This window comes from Peromyscus eremicus, chromosome 19, assembly GCF_949786415.1.
Source record: "Peromyscus eremicus chromosome 19, PerEre_H2_v1, whole genome shotgun sequence".
Classification (NCBI taxonomy): domain Eukaryota; kingdom Metazoa; phylum Chordata; class Mammalia; order Rodentia; family Cricetidae; genus Peromyscus; species Peromyscus eremicus.
The window spans coordinates 35,860,381-35,878,867 of NC_081435.1; the positions used below are offsets into that span (position 1 = coordinate 35,860,381).

General features: G+C 44.4%; 1 protein-coding gene and 1 long non-coding RNA gene across 2 annotated transcripts in view; one reads left to right on the forward strand and one right to left on the reverse strand.

The window, feature by feature from the left end:
- Sema6a (semaphorin 6A) overlaps nucleotides 1-5,190 on the reverse strand; it is a 60,949-nt gene extending 55,759 nt beyond the window's left edge. The window contains exons 1-2 of the mRNA XM_059246181.1: nucleotides 5,069-5,190; nucleotides 2,861-2,978 (exon numbers count right to left, since the gene is read on the reverse strand). Coding sequence (XP_059102164.1) covers nucleotides 2,861-2,978; nucleotides 5,069-5,168 — 218 coding nt within the window. The 5' untranslated portion in view covers nucleotides 5,169-5,190. The remainder of the gene's footprint in view (nucleotides 1-2,860; nucleotides 2,979-5,068) is intronic.
- LOC131895693 (uncharacterized) overlaps nucleotides 1-13,943 on the forward strand; it is a 66,094-nt gene extending 52,151 nt beyond the window's left edge. Inside the window, exons 3-4 of the long non-coding RNA XR_009375240.1 lie at nucleotides 4,313-4,370; nucleotides 13,575-13,943. This is a non-coding gene — a long non-coding RNA (uncharacterized LOC131895693). The remainder of the gene's footprint in view (nucleotides 1-4,312; nucleotides 4,371-13,574) is intronic.
- Nucleotides 13,944-18,487: the final 4,544 nt, after the last annotated feature.

Here is an 18,487-nt window from a genome sequence, read left to right on the forward strand (position 1 = left end):
TGGATGGGACTTGGCTTTGGATCGCTGACACCAATTGTCTGGGAGAACTGGGGAGCCTTTTATAAACAATTCCATGAGTGAAATCTCCTTCTGGACAGAGGCAGTCTTTTCAGTATCTCAAGGATCACGTGACCCCAGGGGATAGAACTGGTGCTTTATGGTCGACTACAATCCAGGGTAAAGGACTGTCTCTAGCTGCCCCTCTACACCCTAGGACTCCTGATGCTCTTGCATCTGAATGTAGCGATTTGACTGACATCTGACTGAATCCTAGGACTTCCTCTTTCCCAGTCCATTGAACACCACTGAGCTGTGCTGCCATGGCTTGAGCCTCTGGGAAGGACTGAACTTTAAATCACGTTAACTTGCTACCCAGGAACCTGGATGTCTCAGGGTGGTGTTGGGAAATGTGAAATTAAAAGGAGAGGCCCTAAATACGGCAACAACAAAATTCTTTCCGGGATTTTTCAGAGTGTATATAGAAGGGAAGTGGCTGGGTATGGAGTAAATGTAACATGTCAATGTAAGGATGCTGTACACTTGACCTTCAGTGCATGGCGAGTCTGTTCCACTGCTTTGGAAAGGAACACACTCCTCTTTTTCTGTTTCCTCTTTTTCCTTTCCTTGAGGTAGAGAGTTCAGATGAAACTGTCTTGGTTTTAATGAGCTGGAATAATGAATGCTTCTTAGGCTACACAACACCTGGCTTCTAATGTTCCTGTTGCCCTGGGCCTGCAGCCCACTCTATGCTAAATCACTGGCGACAAGGACTGTCTGTTACAACCAATTTTGTTCCCAGTGTCTTGGTTGGGAAGGAAACAATTTAGAGGAGATACCCAAGTCAACCTATTTTTCATGGGTTCGATGTTTAACCATTTGTTTTGACTAGCCATTTTTATATTGTGATATAAACATAATCTCGCTTTACTACATGTAAGAAATTAATAAGGATACTGAAGGAGCTACCATGCTTCCAAACAGGTAGGTACTGAGCCCTCACCGGAATGTTCTATAATGAATACCCACAGAAGCTGCTCTCGGGCAACAGCTATTAGAAAGTTATTAGCTCGGGACCAAGAGTTTCACTTCACAGTGGGCAGCACAGTGAGTGGCTATGTGGTCACCACAACACTGCCACCCTAGGTCAAGGACTGCAGCTTTCATGGGGCCCCCTTATTTCCCACCTCTGTCCCTTAGTATCCTTCTACAGGAACTGGGGAAGGCAGTTGCTCTTTCTCATGAGGTTGTTTCTGGGATCCAGCGAATACACATTTATGAAGTTATGACTATATCATTTACTTTTATGGACACATCAGCACTAGTAGCATTGGTGAAGGCTTTCATTTTGTTGTTCCTGTTGTTTAAGTGTTTAGTGTTGCTTCTATGTGCTGGGCTTGGGGCATTTTCCTCACACTTGTGGCTTTTCACTTTACATTACAGAGATTGTCACCCATATCGAGACTTCCAAGGAATCTGCTGGTGGAATTCCTGGCCACTCCCCCAGCTACATGACCGCACATGCGCTGTTCAGATGCTTAGCCATTCCAGGGCTTTACGTCCTATGTAATCCCTGCGCTGCGTGGTCGCGTAATTTACGCACAGCGTGATCACACAATCTATGTGCATGAGTGGCGTAGCTCTGTAAACCCATATGGACACGCGCAAGGGAAATCCATAAAAAGCGGATCACAGACTCCTCCCTCTTTTTCTTCTCCCCTCCCCCCTTATACACATATCTTCCACAGTCTTGATCACATTCTTTCCTGTGCCTCCCTTCTCCTAAGAAAACTCTTACAGTGGGTTTTGTCGTGCCTTGTGGCTTTTCTCGCATGGTAACAGCGCCTGTTAATGAATAACATTGCGCCACCATATTAAAACCAACATCTAAAATATTATTTTAGCCACTCTGGTCCTGGGGTCACAGCCACATACAAACATCATCTGTCTTCTTCCCATCATGAAATAATTCATCTATTTAGATCCAGGTAAGTCTGCGGAGGAACACCTCAGGATGGTTCCTCCTGAACGAGTTACATACCCCAAACCTGGTTGGAATCGTGAGAAATAGGTTGACCCAGGCATCTCCTATGAATTGTTCTCTTTCCAATTCCATATCTTGTTGGAATCACCAAGCACTTCCTAAAGACACTTGCCTAACCTCTCATCTGGCAGGGGGTACATACAGCCAGAGAAGCCGTGGAGCAGCTGACCCACGGGCAGGATTAGAACAAAAGTCCGAATCCACGTGGCCCTCTTCCAAGTAGCATTCTTATCATTCCACTCTGCCTTAGGATATCAGTGTGTCCAGATATCATTTTCCAAAGGATGAGTATAGCTTATCATCTCTATTATTACTGTTAAATACAAAACACTTATGAAACATACACAGTATTCTCTTTTCTCTGGTCACCACTACCACTCTGTCAAATAATGGCAAAGATTTACTGCAAAAATACAAATAAGCATAACAGACACACATCAGTGCACACCGTACAATACATGTTGATACACCCCAGTTGATTTAACAAACAACTACCAAGTGGTAGACTTCTCTACTATGTACTTGGGTAAATATTTACCTATATGTTCAAGAAACACAGTGGATTATTTGAGCTGTAAGCTTGAAAATATGCAATTATTTCTCCAAAAACCCACGTAAGCTTAAACAGACATAGACGATCCCAGAAAGGTTAAACAGACAGAGAAAATCTTGAAAGAATGATTGCTTGACAAACACAAGGAGCTTTTAGTTTAAACAGCACAGTAAGGAACCTCGAGTTCTTAGAAAGATACATGGCTGGTGAAGTGGGGAATGGGACCTTCAGGTCCTCTGAAGGTGCACGTGAGGAATATGTCTTACCGAGCTGCGACGTAGAGGGTTCTGTTCATGACCATGATCATCTGGATGTCCAGCCTGTGCCTCTGTGTGGTGTTCCGTCCTGGCTTGTGGCCCACAAACACCGGATACTGTTTTGTATCTGTGAAAAGAGGAGATGGGGTAAGAGAGGGAAACGCAGATCAAGCCAAGAATCAACGGGGTAGTGTGAGGAGGCGGGGGGGTGGGCCACAGAAGAAAACCATGTTTAATTCAGACCATGCCACCATTTCCCATCGCTAGCCAAGCTGTTATTTCAGGAAACACTGTGAGAGCGCTCCTTAAGGATGATCGAATTACACTTCAGTTCCAGATGATAATAAACCCGGTTTTAACATTTCTAAGTGTCACCGTTTCTGAGGGCTAAACTTGCTGGTCAACCCTTTGCACGGAGGCGCTCTTTTCTTCCTCAGGCTTCTTTTCATCTTCTGTGGAGTGCTAAGCCTGAGGGGGGCAGGCTGCCAAAGATCTTGTCTCCGGACAAAACTATTTCAAAGCTGCCTTCCCCATCAATCACCACAAAGGCAATGTGGTCTGGAGACGAGAGCCTTCATCCAGGAGCCAGAAGAAAAATACAGTCTCCACAGGCGCCCGGGTGGAATAATCTACCATTGAGGGCAGGCCCTGCTAGGTTGGTTGGCATTCTAGGAACTGTGGGAGTCCACTCTGGAGCTAAGCCATTGGCTAATCTCACAGAAAAGTGGGCTTTGACAGGCCAGGGTCAAAGTGAGCGTAGCCAGTCAGGTGACCTGGCAGAGGCATGAGCACATTTCTTTTCTCTGGTGCTCTTGGGCTGAGTCTGTGATGTGTAATAATAGCTGACCTTTAGAAATACCTGTATCTCAACATCTCTGTTTCTAAACCTATAGTCTCCAGAGCATTGGCATTCCTCCAAGAGGAAGAAAGAAAGATGAGTCACATTCAAAAGGCCATGTTTTCTGGGGAGTTATGGGGATGTAACCATGAGGAGGAAACCATTCACAGATTCATGCCTGGATGACTGCACTTCAACCTTGTGGTATCTGGGCTTTCTCACAGCAGTGTGTTACTAGAGAGCTGTAATATATTTGACTCCCAAACAAGCCCGGTATACAATTATCTTAAGCTTTTCCTTCCATGGCTCTTTAATTTCATGTACCTGGTCATCATGGGGGTTGCTATGGTAAATCCTACATCTATTATCATGGTATTGTGTGACCATTAATGATTGTCAAGAGCATATTAGGGCTCGGGTCCACATTGTAGTGGGATACCAAAGATAGAAATCTTATCTTGAACAAAGGTAAATACATGGTTATTTGGTTCCTAATCCTAAATGTGGGGAGCTTAGCAATTTCAGAAGTGAGAGCATTGACCTTTGACCCTTTGTCCTTCCACTGTTATATATTCCAGTCTTGGCTCCTCATCTTTGCATATAACATTATCTCCTTTTTTCAGAAATTCCAGCTGAAAGCGGAACACTGGTGTAGCTACTTAATATCTTGAACATCTTTTGGTATGTTTCACTCAGTGTTTGTTTTGGGATCATTACATAGAAAGCGGTACTTGGGGAAAATGTTCTTTACTTTTACTGGAACACAATGGTCTTTTGGAGGGCAGACAGTAAAATAGGAAATCGGATGTTCTTTCTAAAACTCCTCTTTGAGGGAGTCACCAGAAGTTTTAATTATGTCAGCACCTACCTCTGGCAAAAGTGGATACGGAAATAAACTTATAAGCGGAATAAATCTTCCATAAATTCAAAGACAGTCCTTCCCTGAGACTAGCAAACTTGTAAGCCTTTTTTTTTAAAGTTTCTTTTCCTCTTAAGTATTTCAAAACACCCGTTATTTTCTATCATGCTTTATAACGTTACAAGTTACAGATGGAAACACATAACACTTGCAGTCCTCAAATGACAGCAATATTCTCCCCTGTAGCTGGTGTGAGGGCAGAAGCATGCCTTCGTGGGGGGAGGGGGTGTGAAACGTCATCAGGAGACTCGAGGGACATTTCAGAGACTCGATGAAGCTCTTAACAGTCACCCCATCCATCCGACTCCACCCACCTGACCAGGTGTGCGTGACCAACTTTGGTCCGGAGCACAGTTTACCATTACAGAGCCTCCCCCCTGCTTCCTTCTGACTTCTGGTTAGGCTGCTGCCGGCTCAAATGTCCCCCAAAAGCCAACGGGAGGGAGAGGGTGGTACTTACAGTTGCCATGCGAAATACTGATTGGCTCAGAGTCTTCTGGGAAACCGGCCCCAGCGCTGTGCAGCAGTGTGAGACTTAGCAGCAAGGCTTCTGGCCTCATAGTAGTTCAGCGGGGAGACTTATCTCTCTACTTCACCCTGCCCAGGAGCAAAGGAGGCTGCTTAGTGGCCGGTTGTTTTTTTTCTGCACGTCAGCCTCATTCAATTCCAAAAAACGCAACGGTCTTGAAGGTAACTCAAGATCACAGGCGTCTGTGTTCTGCTTGGTCCACAGTGAATTCATGGGTTACAGTATTTTACATAAAGACACTACCCAGTACCCACTGCACCCAACGTCACCCTGGCATCACACACTTTTGCAAAAAGCCTCACTTCCTTTGACTAGGGCCGTTACGGGCCACTGTGTCTACGATCTCACAATTATGAGACTCTGGACTCATAAGTGTGAACAACTGAAAGTAATTTTTTTCTTTACTTTTACAGAGGTCAAAAATGCCATCTTCCACATGTGGTTTTTTTTTTTTTTTTTTTTTTTTTTTGGTTTTTCGAGACAGGGTTTCTCTGTGTAGCTTTGCGCCTTTCCTGGAACTCGCTTTGGAGACCAGGCTGGCCTCGGACTCACAGAGATCCGCCTGGCTCTGCCTCCCGAGTGCTGGGATTAAAGGCGTGCGCCACCATCGCCCGGCTTGGTTTGTTTGTTTGTTTGTTTCTGTTGTTGTTTTGGCCAGTCAAGAATCTCTCAGAAAGAGATGTGATGAAGAATGCTGATAACTGATGATGATCTGGAATTCCAGCTTCATTAGAAAAGTCAGAATATGAGCTGGGCGGTGGTGGCGCACGCCTTTAATCCCAGCACTCGGGAGGCAGAGCCAGGCGAATCTCTGTGAGTTCGAGGCCAGCCTGGGCTACCAAGTGAGTTCCAGGAAAGGCGCAAAGCTACACAGAGAAACTCTGTCTCGAAAAACAAAAAAAAAAACAACAAAAAAAGAAAAGTCAGAATATATATCCTACTGTGACACAAGGACAGTATGATGGTACCATACCTCTGCCTCTAGCATGCCACACACAGACACATCAAACACACAACTGACCCCATTTCCTTATTTCCTATGGAACCTCTTACTTAGTTGAGATTTTTCAACTCTTGTCTATGTCGTTGTTTGGTTTTTGTTTTTTTTTTTTTTGTTTGTTTGTTTGTTTTTTTTTTGTTTTGTTTTTTTTTGTTTTTTCGAGACAGGGTTTCTCTGTGTAGCTTTGCGCCTTTTCCTGGAACTCACTTGGTAGCCCAGGCTGGCCTCGAACTCACAGAGATCCGCCTGGCTCTGCCTCCCGAGTGCTGGGATTAAAGGCGTGCGCCACCACCGCCCGGCTGTCTATGTCGTTTTACAGTGACTTTAGACCTAAATAAAAATTACAATTTATTTTTCTATTTCAATTAAAATGTAATCATAGTATTCTCCCCTCCCTGCCTTTCCTCCCTAGAGCCCCTCCCATGCCCCTCTTACTCCCTATCAAACTTTTTTCTTTGCTAGACATACATATTTATACACATGCATTAATATATAAATACAACCTGCTGAGTTTGATTGGCGTCACTTGTATTATACGATTTTAGGGCTGACCACTCCATATTAGGGGGCTCAGACCTGGAGAAGACAATTCTCACGCTCTCTCTCATCAATTGTTAGTTGCCTGTAGTTCTTTGTCAGGGGCCGGGTACACAACTCTATTTTTAGAAAGAAGTACACCATTTCCAATTCTGTGAAGAGAGTTTGAACTGGCATCTTGGAACAACATTGCTGATTTTTTTTTTTAAAGAGACTCACATCTCTGTACATTTGCTTTGCAATGATACCGTTCTGCTCAGCTGTATTCTGTTAGAGCAGCTTTTATGGATAGAAAGATTCTTCTGCAGCTTAGAAATAAAAAGTCCCAGGGAGCTGCTGGATACAGTGAACACAGCCTCATGCTACAGTAAATATCATATCATTCTCAGGAGTATTTCAAATAAGCATTGATGTATCAGGGAAATTAATGTAAAATGGGGTATTATTTCATCTTTCTAGAGCAGCAGTCTTTGAAGCAGCCTGCCAAAGATTATCTTTTTTTGAACAAGGCTATTCTACAGTAGTCCATCAATCATTTAAGATTTGTGTTTAGAAATGTCAAACCTAGTAACCTAAATGTCTTTGAAAATTAATTTGGCAAACAAACTGCTAACTTATGCTTTGTGGAACACCACTTAATATTAGATACCTATGTCTCTTTTCTTCATGCCAAAAAAAGCATTAACAAGTCCCGGGTGCCTTGTAGGTTATAATTTCACAGACACAGCTGGGTCTTAATCATTTCTTCAACTGAAAAGTGCACATTAATTAATTTGCTTTATCTCAAAAAGGAAAAAAAATCAAAGAGAGAAAGAAGTTGAGAGAAGAGCCTAAACAGGTCTATATCTCTATCTCTGATGTGAAGATTAAAACTAAACTTTGAATGATTACTTGTTCGCAAAGGCAATCCATTACCAAGAGACATAGCATGTATTTACAGGACGGTTAACAACAGGTCCATTCATTCCCTTCTCTGCCAGTACTCCCTAATCTGGGGCATCTGAACACAAAAGAAAGAAGCTCCGGGGTCCCCCATTTGCTTCTCAGGAGCCCTGTTCAGTATGACATCAAGGGGGAGCAATCCGTAACAAAGAGGAACTAAAACACAAACACAACACACATCAGCAGTTACAGTTTATGAGAAAACACAAGGCTAGAAGCAGCAGCAGCATCACCAAGGGCAGAATTACAGCCTGAGTTCGCAGCATGGAGCAAGAAGAAAGGGGACTTGAAGGCAGAGCCGCCTTCCCTGGGAACACTGGGAAATATAGAATCTATGCTCTTAAGGATTGTTTTCCTTGACATGACTAGTGAGCCGCTACCCTTCCACAACCGCATCCACCCCTGCACCAATATCCTACAAGCTCTAGACAAAGCCCCGCTTTTCTTTTATTATATCTTACTTCTTTCTACCTTAAGATTACAGAGGGGGAAAACTCTCAAGCCCTCACGCTGGCAGGAAGAACAGTGCAGAAAAACCTGTTATGCAACTCCACAGCTTCTTTTAACACGTACACACAGTCAGCATCACAACTCAGATGCCCCAGTGATGGATCTCTGGGTTTACAGGTGGGCTCTCAGCCAGGAAAGAATAACTGTTTTATATGTCCCTCCATCTCCACATCGTCACGTGGTTAACAAGTTCATCACAGGGACGGAAGTGGTGAAAGCTCGCCAGCCTTACCAAGTTGGTCTTGTGGGACCAGCGTCTACACACATGAACGAGAGGATGCTGCTTGATCTAAGACCACGTGGGGTTGCTCCACTCCCTGTCTGCAAGTCCAGCTGTCAGAAATATGTAAAAATACTCTTGGACCTGACGGTACAGATACAACTTTTGTCTGTTTGGGTACACACAATGGAATCTTCTAGAATGTTCACGCCCGAAGAAGGTTTTAATAGTAGGTAGTAACGATGTGAAAAACACGTCTCGGAAATCCTAGTGGTGGCTTTGAATAAAGGGAGGAAATAATGGTAGTAGGGGTGTGGCTTTTTCCTCATGAACAAAGTTAATTGCTACAAAGTTTCAACAATCCCTTTAAAACCACGTTGTCTACTGACATCATAGGAAGTTTTGACTACAATCAATAACTCACACTGTCGTTATTAGAAGGAAGGACATGTGAGTAGTGTGACTCTAGGCAACTCAGTCAGGCTGCTGGTTCTCAGCTTTGCCACCTGCAAAATGGAAGGACAGGAAATGTCACGGATTCAAAAAGCCCTCAAGGTTGAGACTGTATTCCAGTGAGGCTGCGGAAGAGGGAAAGAAGAGAAAAGAGAAGAGAAAGGAGATGAGGAGGCACAGCGCAGGGAGGGAGCCAGGGGCAGGGAGAAAGGAGAGAGAGAGGAGCAATGAAGAGCCCAAACCAAGGAGAGGTCCTAAGATGGGGACAAGAGCCAGGCGCTGAGATTATGACAATCCAGGCAGAAAACGTCCCAAGCACCTGGGAAGTCCGTCCGCTCTGCAAGTCAATCACGGTACCGGGACTCCTCTCTTCCTCCAGTTCCTCCTGACTGTTCCTACACAGTGTGTGGACAGAGAACTGTCGGGACAATCTGCATGCCATGTGCGGTAGTGCGTGTGTGTGTGAGATGAACAGGAGGGGTGGGGAAAAAAACCTAGCATCGCTCTACTGCAGCAGTTCTCAACCTGTGGGTCACAACCCCTCTGGGGGAGGGGCATAGAACAACCCTTTCACAGGGGTTGGTTGCCTAAGACCATCGGAAAACACAGATGTTTCCATTATGATTCATGACAGAAGCAAAATCAGAGTTAGGAAGTAGCAACCAGAATAATTTTACGGTTCGGGGTCACCACAACATGAGGAACTGTATTAATGGGTAGCAGCATCAGGAAGGGTAGGAACTACTGCTCTAACAGATGCCAATGGGCACAGTGTGGAAGGCAGTGTGCACATTTCGCCAGCTGGTGCCAATAACCACCAGCATGCCATGCTGCCTCATCTCAACATCAGGGTCAAGTGTAAGTCTGATAAACACTTCTAATGTGACCAAAGAGAGTGCTACTGTCAGCATTTAATCATATTCAGAGTTTAGCTGGTATTTACACTGGGCATTATCACATAATTACAGCAATCCTGACAGACAGGCCTTATCATGTCCGTGTAAGGAAACTGAGGCCCAAGCAGGAGGCTGTTACTTTTCTAGACAGCACACAGTACATGTTTATAGCACATTAGGAAAAGGTAAGAGCACAATAATCAAAGGGGAAAGCTAGCTCTCAAACCCAGATCTGTGTGACTGTAACATTTATGTCCTTCCTGGGACATCAAGGAGGGGGAACAGGAAAGGGTTTAGGGAAGGCAGAAGTAGAAACTTCACTTAAGATAATAACCGAATACTGGTTGATGCGTCTTTGCTTACATAGCTAGAGTAGCTGAAAGTCCCTAATGGCTTCAGTCATAAAAATCCATAAACTGAGTACACAGTCACTCTCAAAACCTGTAGGCACTCAGGCTCACTCCACCTCACAGGCCTGTGATGATGGGAAGATGCAAATACTTCTCAACCACTGATTTAGGAGGAACTGATTATGTGGGGACTTAACTGTGTTAAGTGGGACCACTCAGGGTCCCTCCTTCCTGCCTCCCTTGATGGGGATGTTTTAAAGTCAAATGTTTCATAGAAAGTAGTGTCATTTGTTAAGCGCAAGAAGGAGGCTGCCTGCACACACTGGATACATCTCAAGCCAGAGCGGAACCTTCACCCACAGAGAGGTGGGGAAGCAGGTGTTTGTGCAGAAAACCCAGCTCACTGAGGGCGGGAGAGCTGTCAGAGATGGAAACTGCTGATTATTCTCACACTCGAAGAAAATGTAAAGAATTAATGAGTGTTTGAATAGTAGGTGTCCTTCACTGACCTGGACAGTACTGCTTCAAGGACTGCAGCATGAGAAAGATGCTCCTGTCCACAGGATGTGGAGCAGGGGGAAAGAACACTTCCCGAATGAAATTAGAAACAACGTGGGCCCATTGATTGTGGTAGAAATGGCCACAGTATGCAGGCTTCAGGGCGACTGTAAGCTAGGCTCACCTGCTCGGTGATGTCTGCATTAAGAGATATGGTTTACGGAAAAAGGAGAACCATAGCTCTAGACTCTCAATAAAGCATCAGCCTCCTAATACAGCGTCATTTCTCTTCTTCTTGGCCATTAACAGAGACATAAAATGCCCCCAGTTTAGAGGAAAGGGAAATGCCACAGACCTAACTTCAACACATTTTTGGAGACCAATGATGGCATTCAATGGAAGGTTGTAATAAATATCGACTGCATATAATAGATGATCCATTTCAGGTCTGAAACCACCGGGCACAAAGGCACAGAAAAGCAGCTGTGAATTCAGAAGTACTTCTAGAAGAATTTTATTCGTATTTTTTTTGCATAAAGGCTGGTGTGTGTCTACCATCTTGCAGCGGGAAGAAGGCATGTTGTGGCTTCTCTCTCATGTCCTTGCTTTTCCCCTTGCTCCTCCCCCAAACACACACCCTGAGCCTTCAAGGGACTTTGCTTAGATGCCTCAGATAGAATCTAAGGGCTCGGTTGGTCTTTGTCACGTGGTCCTGATCTCCACAGGCCTGAAAACACTGAGGCGAGAGATCTTGATCACAGAAAACAGCAAGACCCAACCCTGTGTGCCCATGGCTTACCCAGCCCTTTGCCATCCCCGTCTCTTTTAAACTTTAAAAAATATTGCTGAACTCAAATATCTGCTCCAGCTGCAGAAACAAACACTCCTTTCATCCTACTGTTAAGAAAACGCCCCCAAGAAGTGGGGTCAGTTGCCAAATGTGGAACTTAAGGAAAGCGGCAAAGCCAGGCAGCGGTGGAGGGCTCCTGCTCCTCCGTGGAGCTCTCCCAACACGACGCTGCCTTCTGAAAAGGAGCCAAAATTCATTCATTTCTCCTTGGCTTGTTGCCTGATGTTCATTTGATTTTCATCTCACTGACTCTGTTTTCTACTAGGAGCCAGGCACTGTGCAGAGATGCTGACGTGGGGATGGGAAGCCCGTGAATACGCCCTGGTCCTCTGCCGTGCCAAGGATGGGATCCGACAGCTCTTGGCATTGCATCGAAATAGAACACCAACGCAACCATAACTTTTCAAAAGGAGTTAAGGTTTTACCTTGGGCTTGGGTGTTGCAGAGGTTAAGTGGAGGGAGAAGACCCAAAGAAGCTTGAGGGGAGAGCGCCCAGGCGGGCTTTGTGAGCCTTATTGCTCCCCAAGTCAGACAGTTCAGACGTAAGGACCACGGCAAGGCAGCAAGAAGACAACTCCATGCTGACTGGACTTTGAGACACACGCTTTGGTCTAATTTGTACCAGAGGAAAATTTGCTTAAGGAAAATCAAACATTTGTCCAATGTAATGGTTGGATTTCTTTTTCATTACACCACATACTTAAAAGTATTGTAACTCAAAATGAAGACTGTGTCCGAGGACTTTCTTCTAAGGATGTGACAGACAGAAGACAGGGAGAGGGTTGCTCTAAGGTACAAACTCAAGATGTCATTAGGCGTAGCCAGAGCTGAGCTGAGCGTGTTGGTCATTTTATATCAGTCTCCCTAATTTTCTGTACATTTTTTTTTTTAATTTCAGTAAAAATGAAACACATTAGGCGTAAGGCACTTTCCCCAGCTGCTTAGAAGAGTTATGTGTAGAATGACTTCAGGAGAAAACTATAGAAACTTGGTGACCGGAGCTTTTCGTGGTCTGTGTCAGCATGCAGGAAGGATGTAAACTAAAATAAAGCAATCACTATGTTCTACTAACTTATCCTGTTTTCTCTCAGTACAGTTAATAGAACAGAAACCCCAGGCCACAATTCTAACCTTCCGACCCTTCCTCTCCCTGGTCTGCAGGGTTCCTACCCTGTGGGGAGGTGTTCTTTCCCCCACTTCAAACATGGCTCAGAAGAAATCCAAACAACCCGAGAAACACCCCCACACACCCCGTGCCACAAATGATGCTACCGTGAATGACTGAAGCTTTGAAATTCTATAAACCCCTATTGTTTTCTTGCTTATAAATGTCTGTCTTTGTGAAAACTGTCTCAAGATTGGGAAGAGTGCCGAGCATTTCTCGTGCGGTCAGGTCCTCAGGTGCTGGCTGCCTATGCCAGCCTGCCTTCCGTTCCCTGCCTCTGCAACGATGCTTTCCCTGCACGTTGAAAGCCAAAAATAGAACTTATAATTGACTAATGGCTTCTGATTGTACAAAAAAGAGACATAATATCATTACAGCGACTGCTCCCTAATAGAGCGAGCATCCTCCTCAGTAAATGTCTCGACGCTCACAGAATCTTTTCATGTCTGGGTATGTCTACACACTCCCACAAACATAACAAATGGACACAGAAGCACTGTTTCCCCAATTTCCTTACATTCCTTTGGATAGATACTTCATTAACTTTTTTCTCAAAGTCTGCTTCATGTGCTAACGATCTGGGTGAAATTGCAAGCCCACGCATTTAAACCTATTATTGAATCGGGTAGATGCCGCCAAGTTTGCCTAAGTTAATACCATTTCCATTGGCTGCATCCATGTACTTTACACGTAAAACAGTGAGTGACTCATGAGGTTGGCTTTATTTACGGAGAGCAAAGTAGCCAAGGACTTTCCCAAAGGCAGTTATCAATTTGCTTTGGGGTGGAGGGAAAAGCATTTGCTAGCTGCCCAAATTGGAGTCAACTCCGGTCATACCACTCCTTAAAATGTTCACATAATTTTTTTTTTTAAATAAGAAGTCCTACCTTCAAAATCAATAATTATTCCCAAACATCCTGAATAAAAGCTTCCTTAAGGCCCATGAAAGTGAGTTCCAGGAAGTCGGAGCTTTGTTTAAATGTCTCCATGACCTAATGATGTGCTTCTCTTCATAGGTGACTTAAGGGTCAGAACACAGATCAAGAGTTACAGTCCTGTTTACTGGACAGTGACAGAGAGCATCGAGGTGGTCAGCATCTGGACAAACCATTTGGGTGTCGCCAGCTGTTTTTAAATCTGTCTCAAACTCTCCCTGAGTTTAAAGGACAACAAGATCAGCTTCTCCCTCTTCCTCCGTATGTGGCATGCTTGCTCTGGAGAGCGGGCACACGGACTCTTATTGGCAACTACAGACAAAACAGAACAAGCCTCCTGAAAGCCAGAAAGTTTTCCTTACTTGCTTGGCATCACAACTTGACTTGAACCAGCATGAGACCATTTGTTTACTGCCTTTAGAGTAAATGTTTACACATTTCACTGCAAAACTATGAGTCGGTTTAATTTTGCTGCATATTGCTACAGACCTGATTTGAGTATCTGTCCCCTTTGCCACATTCCTATCACCCGCTAAATTTTAGACTCTGAAACACACGTTTCCCAAGGCTTAAAAAACAAGAGGCCTCGGAAGAGAATGAAAACAGAATAAACAGGGAAAGCTCTTAGGACGGGGCTGTCAGTGTGGTGTTGCTGAGATAGGAAACTCTGATCATCACATAGCATCTTGTGAAATCTTCAGAGAATTAAGAAGAACCTCTTAACTGATCTATTTTTCTAATGTCACAGTATCCTTCAGGGATAATTCAGTGATTAGAAATTGCTCAGTGAGTTGCCTCTTCCTAATTTCCTCTATTCTGTGATTTTAATAGCAGGTTTCCGGGCTTCCCTCCCTGCAAGACACCAACAGGAAAAGGCTCCCACAAGTGGAACGAGACTCACAAAGTGGACGTCATCTTGGTAGGGAGGATTTTGAAGGGTCCTATGGGAATGCAGTAACTAACAGCAACAGAGATGCCTGTTTCCCTAGGCTTGACAGCCCTCTGCTTGAGTGAGCTTCCTTTTCTCTCGAAGCTGACCTCAAGGACAGGGAGGGGTGCCCAACTCCCCTTCTTTTGTACATGTCACAGGCTTTTCTGTATTGTTGGTGATCGTTGCTCCCAAGCAATGTCCATAATGTCATTAGTGATCTCTTTCCCCTATGGAATAATGGAGCAATGGACTTTTCCAGAGACACCTAGCATTTGGATGGCAGTGGTTGGCCAACAGTAGCTTCTCAATTTGTTTGTGCATTAAATTTTTAGACACCTGCAAATTTCATGTCTCTTCTTCCCCCACCCCACCCCCTGGTTTTTTGTAAAACCAGAAGTTATTGAACTAGGAAATAAAAGAGAGAATTTGGAATTTTGGATTCCCTGGATCTTTCCAGTGTACAAACATGGCCTTGGAAGACACACATGCTCTCTCCCTGTCTTGATTACTTTTCTATTACACTGTCTTGAAATATCCTCTGCCAAAGAAATTAGTTGGTTTTCAACTAAGCTTCAAACAAATTCTTAGGATAAGGGCAAAAAGAAGCCTCGTTCTTGGTCAAACTATCACAAGAATGGCCTCTATCCCAGTTGCTGTTAAAAATCTGGCTTTTCTCGGAGTCTCTTGAGATGGGTCTCCAGAGTCTTCCAGGCTTCTAGGATGGCCTGTTAAGTCCTGCTCACAGCACTCAACAGCTTTTCTAATCCAGAGTTTTCCATATTCCTCCAAATGAAACAAAACAGATAAAAAACAAAAGAAACAAACAAACAAAACCAAACAACAAAAAACACAGTTATGTCTGTAACAGTAATAGCCCACTTTCTGCTACCAACTTCTGTCTTAGTTTTGCTTGTTTTTCTATTGCTGTGATAAGCTACCATGACCAAGGCAACTTACAAAAGGAAGTGTTTAATTTGTGGCTTAGAGTTTCAGAGAGTTAAGAGTCCAGGATGGTGGATCAAAGTCATGGCAGCAGGAACAGCTGAGAGCTTACATCTTGATCCATAAGTTGGTCTCAGAGAGAGAGACTGAGAATGGCCTACAGCCTTTTGAAACCTCAAAGTCTGCCCCCAGTGACATAACCTCCTCCAACAAGGCCACACCTCCTAATCCTTCCTAAATAGTTCCACCAACTGGGGACCAAGTATTCAATATATGAGTCTATGAGGGTCATTGTTATTCAGGCCACCATACTCCTTTCTCTCTCCACTCACCATCTCTTTCCTTTCTTTCTAAGTGGACATTGAGTATCAGGCACAATGGTAATCATTTTTAACTATGAAGTAAAAATGAAGGCAAATGGTTAATATCATAGTAACCTGGACATGAGGTTAATTACTGTAGTTCAAATTACCTGGAGAGAAGATAACACATGGTTATCACCAATTAACCCCTCAATCAAAAGGACAATCATGATTCTTATAACTAATAGCACAACAGACAGTCGCTGTAATTATAATCTCTGCTGGAGAGTTCCGAATAAGAGGACAAGTAAAATTGTCCAATAAGCTTGAATATGACAGGCAGCGAGCGACCAGATTGATGTGCTGAGGGTCGCACAAAAGAGAAATGATGAACCCGAGAGAAAGTGAGTGGGGGACACACCCGGCAGCAGAGGAGCCTAGGCTCATCCCCCTCTTGCAGCAGGAAGATCCAAGCAAGCACTGGCTTGCCTTTCTTTGAGAGGAGATAGAGGCATAGGGCATGGAAAAAGGGATCGGAAAGCCTCTGATGCCCCGGCTACAGGAAGCCAAGGTCCATCTGGGTTGTCTGGCCTTGCCCTGGTAAGGACTGGAGGGTCAGGACAGACAGACGGGATCCCACAACTGTGGGAGCTTGGAGGGGAATCATGCATGAATATTATTTCAGAGAGGAGCTAGCCCAGGTTCACTCTGAATAACCAAAAGACTAAGAATAACAGTATTCTTCCTGTTTAGTTAACAGAGTCTTCATCTAGCTAAAGAGTGGGGAGAAAAGTCATCCTCAAGTGTGATGCAAGAATAGGCAGGTACGTTCTTCACACATTGATTTAATCAGCTCTTTCCAGAAGTACCAAGGCATGAAATAAAGGCTAAGCATTCTCCAGGATCTTCAATGCTGAGAGAGGAGAGCAGATGCCACAGGAAGCTTGGACGAGATTTCCATCTTGCTGCAAGTGAGGGGCAGAGGGATGTCTTTCCTTCCAAGGTAATGAGAATCGTTATCAGTGACAGTTCCACTCTTTGAAAGTAATTTCATTCCAAAAGAACATTACTTTTGTACCTCATAGATTATTCTCTCAGTGTTGGGGGGAATTACCGGCAAAAAGCATGAGGCATCAGAAAGCACTGTGCAAGCGTGTAAACATTGGACGGAGGTGTCGTTCTCAATATTCAATAAAGCACAGAAACTGCCTTCGGTAGCAGTTCACTGCATTTGCTCATTCGCTCATCCACTTGCTCCAGACACTCTGCTGGGAGGGAAAGGAAGTAGGGAAGACCAGCCATGGGCTCTGCACACACTCTGTTCTTAGAAGGCCTCCTGAAAACCAAGGCAGAGGGCATAGAAACAGGTGGAGCTGTACTGCCGGGGGGTTAAAAATGGTGAACGGCAGCATCCAGGTGTTGGCTGCAGGTCCCAAATGCATGCCCTATTGTCCGGTTCCCTATCTGCAGCTCCAGTCTTCTTACCCTAACCCAACCCCCTCACCATCTGGATTTCTACAGGAACTATCTCATTAGTCTTCCTTCCATTTAATTCCTATATAACAACTAGTGGTCTTGAAAAAAAGGAGAAAGGAAAAACAACAACATAGATGACATCATGTCCTGCCGTGTACAAAGCTCTCTGATGGCTTCTTATTCCATTCACAACAAAATTAAAGCCCCCAACCCAAGCACAGACGGGATCACCTACCTCCCTGCCTTTTAACATTCCATTCCACAAGTTTCCACTGGCTCCAACCCCTCTGTCTTGCCTTCCTCAGAGGCCACTTTATGCGGACTTGCTGTCCTTCTCTTTTGAAGAACCGCACCAGGACTTAGGACCGCACCAGGATTTATGGAAGTAGCTTGCTGTCATTCGGTTAAAACATCACGTCTTCAGATTAGGCCCCTCCTCAGCCTCCAAAATAGCTTCACCCCTTTTGGACTTTTCATCATTTCATTGCTAATTTTTTGCAATAGATTTGAACCTAGATGGTCTTCTCACATTTCTAGTCTCGTTTGCGAGTGTCTGTCCCTCTCTTACTAGACTATAAGGTCCACGTGGGCATATTTGCTCTCATTATCACGGCCATCCCTCATTCTAGAAAAAAGCCTAAAGTATCATAAACTCCTAAAAGATACTCGCTGGATAATGAATGACTATTGCTCCAGACTGTTTTTGAAAGATTCCTGTTAAAAACAATGAAAAGAAGATCTGTTGAAGGCAAGGCTAGGTATTTTCAGCTATCTGAAGAGAAACTTGACAGACGGCTGTGAGATGAAAACTAAGCGTGAGGAGCAGCAGCTGTGAGGGAACGGCTTTTGTGGTGCAGAAAAAGGGATTTCCCACAGTCCCAGGAACACAAACAGGAGTCGGCCTACACTGGGGTACAGGGGGGCCAGGTGAGTAGAAGGACCGAAGAAATAGTATCCAGGGGACTCAGACAGAGGACTTGGAGCCAAATTACACAACATTTATGGTCTCTGTGGAGAGCTTGCTTGCCTCTGGTTCTCACACCCTCTGACAATCCTTCCTCCCACATCCTGGGAAAGTACTGCTTAGAGCAGGAAGCCACAAAGGGTCCAGCAAAATCCTGCTCCGGACTTAAGACTCTTTGGGCAGCTGCTCCCCTCTAGCTCTGTTGATGAAATAATGTGCCTAGAATCAAAAAGACCCAAAGTCCACAGGCTTTGACCACGTGTCACTCATTAAGCTTTTCAGTCTGGCCAGCATGTATGGTTTATGGGTCAAAAGTCAAAACATACTTGCTAAGAGAGAGATGTCAATAATGTAATTCATAACATGGGCTATGAAGTCT